General features: G+C 40.7%; 1 protein-coding gene across 1 annotated transcript; it reads right to left on the bottom strand.

Moving 5' to 3' along the window:
* Positions 1-1,995: 1,995 nt before the first annotated feature.
* On the bottom strand, positions 1,996-9,539 carry EDN1 (endothelin 1). The gene is made up of 5 exons (XM_036735560.1): positions 9,209-9,539; positions 7,422-7,587; positions 5,375-5,533; positions 5,092-5,205; positions 1,996-3,201 (listed from the first exon to the last, which is right to left on the bottom strand). The coding sequence occupies exons 1-5, from the start codon at positions 9,270-9,272 to the stop codon at positions 3,060-3,062; spliced, it is 645 nt and encodes a 214-aa protein (XP_036591455.1). The 5' UTR covers positions 9,273-9,539; the 3' UTR covers positions 1,996-3,059.
* Between the last annotated feature and the right edge of the window lie 1,433 nt (positions 9,540-10,972).

Below are 10,972 nucleotides of genomic sequence, written 5' to 3'. Positions count from 1 at the left end.
AGATAATGAGCCAAAAATCAAAAAAAGGAGCCTCACTCTTCTTTCAGGTCACCATACTTCTCAAGGACTGAACCCAATTTGGATCATGCGCATGGTTCTAGTAATGGGAGAGGTCCCTTAGTGGAGAGGGAAATGGTAAAGTGCCCCAGGAATCTAGGCCCAGTAGTTTTATGTGTTAGATATGCATGACCATCAGCAGAAAGTCAGAGCACCTGTGGGATCAGGGTACAGACCTAGTTACATGGGAAGTGCACCAGGCAAAGCACAGGTATCACCATAAGTTAAGAGGGATTCACTCATGCCCGATGTTGTATGCAATAATCCATTCCTAAACTATACTTTTAATGATTTTTTTCTTGTCGCAGAATTTGTTAAACATTGGGTACAGTATGTTTATTATAACAATAAGCAATCCCACATGTGTAGAGTTGTGTTTTCTTGATACATTTCCCAGAACAGAAAACTAAGCCTAAAGAAACTGAAGGAAAGAAAAAATGATAGCCCCTAAGGTTCAACTCTCATCTCTGCAGATGTTTCCTAAAGATGCATGTCTAGCCCTGATCTCCCTCCCTCCTCCCTTCGGTCCCACATTTCCAACTGCCTGATGGACACCCATCTCTGGCTTCCCCATAGGAATCTCAAACATAACACATCTAAAAGAAAATTCAGTTTCTCTCCCTTTGAACTCATCCTTCTCCCTAATTTCACTATTTCTCTCAATGGTAGCACCATTCTTCTAGTCACCCAAGTTCTCAACCTAGGAGGCATCCTTATCTCTTCACTCTCATTCACACCCCATATTCAATCCATTATTAAGTGCTGATTCAACTTCATCAATATCTCTCCTCACTCAACAGCCATCCTAGTCTAGGTCCTCATCACTTCTCACTCACCTGGACTATTTCAATGGTCTTTTAATTGGTCTTTCTCACTCTAGTCTTTCTCCTCTCTAACTCATCCTCCACACAGCTGCTAACCTAATAGTCCTAAAGTTTGTGTGACAATGACACTCCCTCCCACCCCCCACCCTCTGCACTATTCAAGAAGCTCCTCATCGCCTTTAGGATAAAATGCAAATTCCTCTTTGCGGCATCTAAATCTCTTCACATCTGGCTCTATGACAATGATTGTATTACCTTACATTCCCTGTATACTTCATTTCATTTCCTTTCCTTTATATAGACCAACCTATAATTCTCTCCCTCCACATCTCCACCCCTTGGAACCTCTAGCTCCTGTCAAGTCTCAAGTGCCACCTTCCTTCAGAGGTCATTTTTGATATTCCCTCTCCCAATTAGCAGAGTTCCTCCACCAATTCCCTATGTGTACACACACACACACACACACACACACATTGTATTTATTTAGCTGTGAACATACTGTGTCCCCCTAATAAAATGTAAGCTTTTTGAGGCCAGGGAATATCTCACTTTGGCATTTGTATCCTCAGCACCTAGGCTATACCTGATCCTTAACTGATGAATTATTGAGGATTGAAGATGTACCCTTTGGCATTGGTTCTGGACTTTGACCGGTAATCACCAACTGCCTCATCTCTATGAAACTGGCAATTACCATTAACAATTATGTGTTGAACAAAGATTGTGCATAGTATCCACAGCAGGCCGAAATTAAAGATGGGTGGAAAGGGCTGAGCTTCAGCCCTTTCAACAACATCTATTGTGAGTGGGGGAGGGGAAGAGATGACAACTGAAAGCTGTTGAAGCTCTTGCTTACATTTCTATAAGCTCTCTTTACAGTCTTCCTTCACTATATAGACCAAGACTCTTGTAGAAGAGGCAGAAAAAATCTAAAATACTAAACCAATTGTTACTTTCCTAGAAAAGTTACAGGATCAAGTCAACCTAGGAATGAAATGTTCTTCAATTTATATCCTCTTCGTGCCTTTTGCAAGTTTTACCTGCTTGTGGGAATTATAAAACAATAACATCAAACCAGTAGAGTAGGGAAAAAAATATTTATTTCTAAGGTCAGTTACCTTGACAGGCAAAAAGCATTTCTCAGTTTCAATTTCATTCAGAAATACATAAACCACGCATAGACCAATATGGCCTGCCCCAACATATATTTAACATGGTAAATATAAGGAATAAATTGTCTGAATATAAATATCTATAAAAAAATAAGTACATCACAAAATTTAATTCACCCTCCATTAGCCAGTTCCAATAAGGTAAGTGGTTTTGCTGCTCTAAAGAATACCTAATTTTCACCTTTTAGCATTTTTCATGAACTCTTTGTCAGCACTTTTACAATAAAGTGGAAACTAAGGCTATCAGCTACCTGGTTCAGTGACCTTTTCTCATATGCATCAAATGGAGCAGATCATCACCAAAATGTGATGTCTACTATTGCCCAAACTGCACTTCTACGAGGCCAGAGGATGGGTTTTATTTGGGAGGGGGTAAGGGAAGACAAGGCAGGGAGCAATGAGTAAAGGCAAATAAGGTGGTGAAATACTTCTGCAGGAGTGCAATACAGGTGAGGTAGTCTCGTATTCACAAAACACATCCTGACATACAGTAGTAGTACAGTGTCTTTCAGTTTTGCATTTTTATGAATTGAAAAGAGTATCTTTGATTTCTAACTTGAGTGTCTCTCCATGGCATGTGTTTTCAATTTGTGCATTCCTTGCAAAATCTTCTCGTAGAGCTTTGGAGTTTCTCCCTGAAATCTGCCAGACACTTGAGTCAGACACACACTCCCTTTCGGACCCTCTCTTCAGAAGCTCCATCCAAATGTGTTGTCTCCTCTCCTCCTCCTGACAGATGTATCACTAATTAATATATTACTTAGTCTTTGTTTTCTCCCAGATTGGCCCCCAGTCAGCCATCCATTTACATTCCTGGATGAGGAGGAGCAAAGCTTTCAATTGCTCAAATGAAGACAAGTTTTAGGAACTCTACCTTTCTTGGAATGTTTGGAACAAGGGTCCCCAGTCCTTTGCCAATCTGGAACAAAGAATGGCCAAAGCAAGGAAGATGCTGCCATGCTTTGCCAGCCAGAGTACATGAGGATGAACCACAGAGATCTCTTAACTAAGATGTTGTCTTCAGACGGTCCCAAATGCTTTGCGTTTGATGGGCACGGTTATGGGTCACTTTCTTTGCTTTGTGAAGCTCAGCCCTCTGTTTTGCAATGTGAAAGGATGCTTTGATGCTATTACTGATGGCCTCCAACCTGTTAAAGCAAGAAAAGACCAAACTTTGTAAACAAAACTCACAAACATATCAGGATCAAGGAAATATATCAAATCATCACGGAGAGAAAAATCAATCCCAGTCTGATTCCTGAGCTCTTCCCACCACAAAACTAGAACAGAATCCTACCACCTTCCCAAACAAAACAAAACTCTGAAAGTGTCTACTGCAAACTATGAAAACTACTGTGTTATGACCAGAACAGAAAAAAAAAATCTGGTAAATCTACTGGAACTTAAGTATGGCGCTTAAAGGAATCTTAGCATGGCTTTTTGTCTCTGTTGTTCATTCTTTCACAGGACTCTTTTCATTGGGAAACTCAGTTTGTCTTTAGAAGGCAACTAGTCTTCTCTGGGATGAAAGCCATGGAAAGCAATAGAAAGAAGTAGCTGGGAGGAGAGGGGAGAAGGGAAGTGTCTAGGTGAGACTAGAGCAGATTGTGTCAGGCAAAGAAATGTTTCTGCAGGCCTACTATTTGGGGGACCAGGGTTAGGAATGGAGAGCATATATTTATGGGGCAGTGGAATATAATGGATAGTGTTGGGGTTAGGAAAAGACTTGTGTTCATTATAACTCCCATTATGCACTTTCCAGCTACATTACCCTGGGATCTCTCACAACCCATCTTCTCATCTGTAAAATGGGGATAATAATACTTGGAGTACTAACATGTGCAAGGGGCTTTACAAAGCTTAAGGAACTATGTACATGTTACTCATTTTTACAAGGCTAGTTTACTTCAGAGTGACACCTTGAAGATTATCACCTGATAGGATTTGGAATTGGAATCACTGGGAATATAAGAGGTCATCCAATACAAACCCCTCATTTTACAGATGAGGAAACTGAGTCTCAGGAAAGTTAAAACTTTTGAACCATTTTAGAAATTGTGGTTCCGGTAATCCACTCCACTCTGGACATGGTACGATTAATCTTATTTAAAACAAATTGAGAGACTAAAGAAATAGGGGTTAAGTGATTGGTAAAGGCAACAGAAGTTAGTAGTAAACAGCTCAGAAGTCCCTGACTTCAGGCCCAGGCTCAGTATACTCTGACCACAGAACTTCTTGCCACTGAATTTCCAAGAAAAATTCCCTTTGATCCTAATAGGGAAATGTAGAACATGTGACAGATCCAAGAGCAGGTTTCTTCCCCAGGCACATGAAACCCAAATGTTAAGAGTTTGGAGGTTTCATCATGTTAACAGCTATCCAATGTGATTTTAATGGTGCTGGCTGATTTAAATCTTCCCTCCACTCCATGTCATGACTAAAAAAAGGAGGGGGAGAGGGGAAGCAAGCAGACCTATTTTGGATTGACACTGGTTATCTGCCAAATAGGGTCCCTTATTTAAAAACAAAAACAATTCCCTCCTCCTTGCTAACTCCACACCCCACCTCACCCTGCCAACACACAGAAAACAGTATGTTCCAAATCTTACCAACCCTGCTTAATGACTTTATTTTCCTCCTGGATGGCCATATGAATAACTACCTCCCTTTGAAAAACCTAGATCCCATGTGACACATATGAAAACAGGTTCTCTTTGAAAAGGGATTGATGTTTCCCCCTCAAGGAAAGCAGCAAGTTTCCTCACAAGGAGCTCTGTAGTAAGTTTGGGACGTGACAGCAGGTGTTCCCCACAACCACAAGCATGCATGAGGTGGGCAGCAGCCTGCATTTATATTCATGATCCCAAAATTAAATGTCAAGATACCTCCTCTGCCCTACATTAACTATCAAGCCAAGAGCTCTCCAACTGAAGGGGGTCCCTGCCGTCTTCTGAACCTCCTTGCAATAGAGGGTTGTTTAAATGATATTTTCACATCTAATGAAAAGACCTTATCTATGTCACTGAAAGCCCTCTCACCTTCTCATTTTCTTGCTGTTCACAAGCTGCTGGTGTACACACTTCAGTCCACGACCAATACAGTCTTTTCCTTTCTGAGGTTCGTTCCAGGCTTTCTTCAGAGTGTTTTGGGCCCTGAGAGAGAGAGAAAAAAAAATTAAAACAATTGAATTGTCAACTCTACCCCTCTGGGGCTATGTTTCAACACAATAAATTCCTTTCTCCAAGGCCAGAATCATATTAGATTGTGGAGAGGTTTGGATGTCTACAAAGCTGACTAAAAGTGAAAGGTGTCTTTACCCACCAGAGTTCTTTTCCTGCTTGGCAAAAGACCCAGCATTTCTTGTCTTTTTGGCTAGCACATTGGCATCTCTTCCTGGAGTCTTCTGTCTTGGTAAGAAGTGAATCTTCTAGGGATCGTTTGGATCGAGAAGGGCTTCCAAGTCCATATGGAACTGTGTGCCTAGGTTTAAAAGAAGAAAAAAAAGTAGATATTAGCATAACTGATTGCCCTCAAAATAACATGGTCATTTAATAACAGGGTATATTTATCCCCTTAAGTAATACAAAGAGCTTATCAGACCCAATGTTTTGGCAGCACAAAGTTACCAATACATAAGATAGGACTTCCAGGGGCATGCCAACTGCTGGCTTAGAATGTGTACAATGTGGACAATTATCCTACTGCTCCCAATGTAATTCAGCTCTTAATGAGGTTCAAATTCCTCTTTCCATTAGCGGTATTTTTTTTCAGTGCAAAATTATTAAAAGTCAGCACATAAGCAATTCTGGTGTCTGTTTCATATTTTCTTACTCTGCTAATGTTCTACACAGATCCCCTCCCCGCTTTGGATTTCAGTGAAGCACCACAATACATGGGATTATTGAACCCTACCATCTTCAGGCTTCAGATTGTACATAGCAAACTCCTATCAGAAGTAAGCCCCATCTCCTTCCAGAAAAGGAGATTCTATAACTCTGCCTGGTTCACATACCTATGTGAGAAGTTCTTGCCAGGGATTTTGGCATCAAATGTCTCTATGAGACGAGCCTGGCCAGCAGAATAGCTAATAGCTTCCAATGTGTCCATTTTGATTCTTACCTAAGAGATGAAACCCTACCCTTAAGAAATAACTCTTTACTCTGGTGATGCTTATTAGGTTTTTTTGGTCATCCCTAAATTAAGCTATGTGGATACTGTTTTTTGCTTACAATTGTTTGAAGAAAAGCAAACAGGGAAGGAGGATGCATATTCTTTTAAAGTTGTTCTTTCTAAATGGAAAGAGTTCAGAACTGAGAGTCAGGACACCTGGATTCCAATTCTTATTCAACACAGTAATTCTAACTCACTGTGTTGCTGTGCAGGCAAATTTGACTCTTCATGACCCCTTTTGGGTTTTTTGGGGTTTTTTTTTGTTTTTTGTTTTTTTGTTTTTTTAGCAAAGATAGGGAATGATTTGCCATTTCCTTCTCCAGCTGATTTCACAGACAGGGAAGCTGAGGAAACAGGATTAAGTGACTTGCTCAGGGTCATACAGCTAGAAGGGCCTAAACTCAGATTTGCACTCAGGTCTTCCTGCCTCCAAGCCTAGTGTTCGACCTAGCTGGCCCATAACTCACTGCATGGCCATAAGTAAATTATTTTTGAATCTCTTGGGCTCTGTAATACAGTGGAAAGAACTCTGATTTTGGAGGCAGAGGGCCTGGGTTTAAATCCCACTTCCGAGGCTTACAACTAGTGTGATCTCCTTGGTTCTCAACTTTCTGAGCTGTAAAATGAGGAAATTGAACTAAAAAGCTTCTGAGGCCCTTTCCAGTTATAGATGGATGATCTCATAGCTAGACGGTGGTCATGAATTTCTCTCTACTAGTGAAATTCTACCATTTTATATAATTCTTAATGATCATTAGTATTCTTACTAAGGATTAATCACGCCCATAAGGAAAAAATCCAGTCTTGATAACTCATTTCCCAAACCTCAGCTGGTATAATATCTTGGAGCATTTCTTTCTGAAGCACCAAGATAAAGTTGCTTGTCTTTAAATTCTGCCACAGTGTCCCATTTGTACTGAACTCTTTCTGTCTATCAACATCTATCTATCCAGCTAACAAGTAGGTGGAACCAGCGGCCTATAGAATCCTTTCCACTCTGTTGCTAGACTGCTCTGTGTTGTTGTGTTTTGGTTTGTTTTGTTTTTTTAATGGAAGAATAATGTCTCAGAAAGGCATTAAATTTCTTCAGATGTGTTAACCTTTAGAAACCTAACAAGGAGCTCCCCAGGAAAGAAGCTATAGTTTCAACTAGGGCTAGAATGAATGACTAGAGTTGCAATGCCCTCTAGAGACTCACTCGGGAGTGTTGATCCAAATGATGTCCAGGTGGCAGAAGTACACACACTCTTTATCCAACAAGGACGAGCAGGAGCAGCGTTTAGACCTCCGAGAGCGCCAGGGTGCACTGGCAGGTCGGTTGTCCCCACCAGCTTGGGCTTCTGTGCTGAGTTCAGCACCAAAGGCTATGAGACAGATAAAGGAGAGAGTGTGATGAGCCACCCAACTTCACCTTAGAGCTACAGAAATGGAATTTTAGCATTTGACTCATATCTAGCTGATTTGGATGAAGCATACTGCTTAGATTTTGGGGGACAAGATATATGAAATGAACCTTTTTTCTTCCCTCCTTAACCTAAATGCTTTACCCACTCTAGCATCAGAAATATGGGAAAACAAATGCCTTAAGGAACTACTTTATGAAACCCCTTAGTGCTCTGAGAAATTCTTCCTGTTATAAAATTAGGTTTGGGTTTGGCTAATGACCTTTGAATTCCCCCTAATTTTTAAGAAAGGGTACCTGGTATTCCCATGTAGCAGTCTCCCTTCATATCCTACTTCCTAAATATACCAAGTAATTCAAATTGCTTTGTTTTTGCAGCTTTAAGTGACCTACCAACACCAATTTTTATTGAGCAATCACTGTTATCTCCCACCTTACCCCAAATCTGCTTTCCTCTCTAATATAGTTAGAGACTTGGAGAAGGGAGAAGGGAGAAGCAAGAAGCATTTTGGGAGAGAGGAGACATGAGCTCCACAGCATAGATTTCAGAAAGTGTCTAAAAAGCCTTAGGAGGCTGCTGATCTTAGGCTAAACTCAAGAGAAGTTTGGGGAATCTGATCTAAGCATCACAGTTCCCAAACTGTTGTGCCTCAAAAAAAAGATTTTTAATACCAGGTCCTGAGGTTATAATAAAAAGCACAGCTTGTGATAAGTACATTCAGACCCTTCAACCAGCTCCTGCAGCAGTCTTCCTCCTTGCTAGCTCTTTAGATGGCTTTTGGCTACAGAAACTGACTTGCCCAGCAGATTTCCAATGATCAGACACATGCATGATGAGGTTTTAATTCCATGTCATCCACTCCCTCTGGTCTGGGTACACAGACAGAAAACCATACATGCACACAAGTATACACTCACAATCTTAAATCTTCATGTAACCTAGATTTATCCTATCTCCCTCCCAAGACAAGTGAATAAAACTGTAAATAGAGCTCGAGTTGTGCTGAGTGCCAAAAACCTGCCAGAAGAAAACCTAAAGTCAGTAATGACAAGACTGGAAGAAAGCATCTGCTCTCACCCTGAAACCACCTGGGGGGGTTTATTCAACAGACCATATCCTAGGTGATGTTTCTGCTCATGTGCTCACTGAATCAAACTTGAACAAAATTCCATAGCTTCAAGTTGAAACACTCTCTCTAATATCACACATGCTGACATGCTAGTATTAGCAGCAACACTATGTGATGGTAATATATTTCTGTGCATTAATACACGTATATTACACATGTGTACTATGCTTAAATTTTGTCTAGCATTTGAATGTTCTTTAATGCTAGAGAAAAGTCCAACAAAACTCCTTTGCATAAATAAACCCAACTAATAGACTAATGTCATATTATGCACATATGCGACTTATTTATTACTTTTCACTCCAAGATTTGGGAGCTATAGACAATAATTTCCAGACATCTGATTTATGAGCCACAATAGTAAAGGATAGGGCGAAGAGAGCAAGCAAGAAAAGCACTAAAGTGGATAATTAAGTCATTAATACTGAGAAGCTTACAGGCCAGCATGCCTACCTGTGTCTGGAGCTCCTTGGAAAACCACAAACAGCAGGGAGAAAATCATCTGGAAATAATCCATTCTGAAAATACCTCCTCTGCCAACTAAGCTCAAACTAAAACACACAAAAACAACTTCAGTTTCACCCTGAACTACTTCTGATATTCAGACCCCCAAAGTTCTTTCTTCAGTCTGGGTGTCCAGAGCGAGAGAAAAAGAAAAGCTTCTGCCTCTGCCGGGAGAGAGGGCAATCCAAAAGGTCTGAAAATTCCGCGATCGTCCAGTGAGCTGCACTAGAAACCCGACGATCTTTTCAGTGACTTTCAGTGCTCATGCAGAAGCCAGTCTGGCTTGGACAGCTCTCTGCCTCCTTTTTATACTGAACCCCCATAGAGCGAGTAAACAGCTCAGACTTTTTTTTTTCTATCCTGAGACAATGTTATTGTGTTATTAGTCACCAAGAGGCAGCAACGTGCGGACCAAGATAAGGCCAGGCTGGAAAGGAAATCACTGCAAACTTCAGAGAGGCAGACGCCGTCTGACAATTCAGGGGCAGGGCTAAGAAAAAGAAAATACCCATTAGAGACCTTTGGTAAACCTGCTGGTGCAGTGTCAGATTCTACTTCCCCTTCACAGCGCTGCCAGCTCCAGAGTTCAAGAATCAGACTTGGGAATAAAAAAAAAAGTCATGAGATTGGTATGAAAAGTATGAGCCACAGTTTAAATGGATTGTATTGTTATGTGAAGTTTTTTTTTTATTGTTGTTGGGTTTTTTTTCCTTTTTTGTCTTTCCTGATTTTTTAGAACACTTAGGCAAACAGGGGAAGCCTCTCTCTTTCTACTCCCATTTGCCCCGCATCAAGTTATTTGGGGATGGTAATAATTTTCTTATTCTTCCAACAGCAATATCAATATAATTCCCTCATTCTACCCATTTCTTCAGCCTCTCCTCATCATTTTTTTAAAGATCTCAGAAATGTTAGGGGAGAGGGTCTGGCAAGTGATATTAAGGGAAAGATTTTCTTAAACTCTTTTACACATCATTTCATTATTAGTAAATCAGGAAGACACCCATGGGGAATATGGTGGGGATGGAAAGCATAAGGGTGATATGAAGAACAAAAGGAAAGAAGGTAGAAGGATTGGCTTCAGAATGACAGAAAGTGTCTCTATTGGGGAGGGCAGAAGATCAAGTAAATACCCCTGCAGGGCTATGAATATTCCACCTAAAGAGATTTCTTGGTTTCTTTTTGGCACTGGTAGGGTGGTGAGGGGAGAAGAAGGGAGAGAGCTGAAAGAGAAGACAGGAATTTTCCATGCCTGGGCAGAGGAATGAGATAAGACCCCACATTTGAATAAAACTTTAAACTTTTCAAAGGAATTTCAGATCTATTACCTTGATCAATTGCTTGTGATATATAGCAGATACAGTAATAGATGTCAAAGTCCTTGGAAAAATATACAATGCTAAACACTTTAAGGAATTAATATTCCTTTTACCAGTGAAGAAACTAGCTTAAAATGCAATGTGGTATGGGGGGGAAGAGGACTACAATTGGAATTGGCCTGGATTCAGATCCCAGCTCTGCCACTTTAATCTCTGAGTCCCAGTTTCCCCATCTGTAAAATAAGAAGGTGGGCCTAAATTACCTCTAACATCCCTTCCAGTACAAAGCTATGATCCCAATTAACTTGCCCAGGGTCATGTTAATTAACGGGCTATCAGGTCCAGGCACTTTCCAACAGAGCAGGTTGCCAAGGCAAACCTATTATAAATCCAG

The sequence above is a fragment of the Trichosurus vulpecula genome, chromosome 1 (genome assembly GCF_011100635.1).
Source record: "Trichosurus vulpecula isolate mTriVul1 chromosome 1, mTriVul1.pri, whole genome shotgun sequence".
Lineage (NCBI taxonomy): Eukaryota > Metazoa > Chordata > Mammalia > Diprotodontia > Phalangeridae > Trichosurus > Trichosurus vulpecula.
The sequence above is the reverse complement of the archived record's forward strand: the minus strand, read 5'-3'. Positions and strand labels throughout refer to the sequence as shown.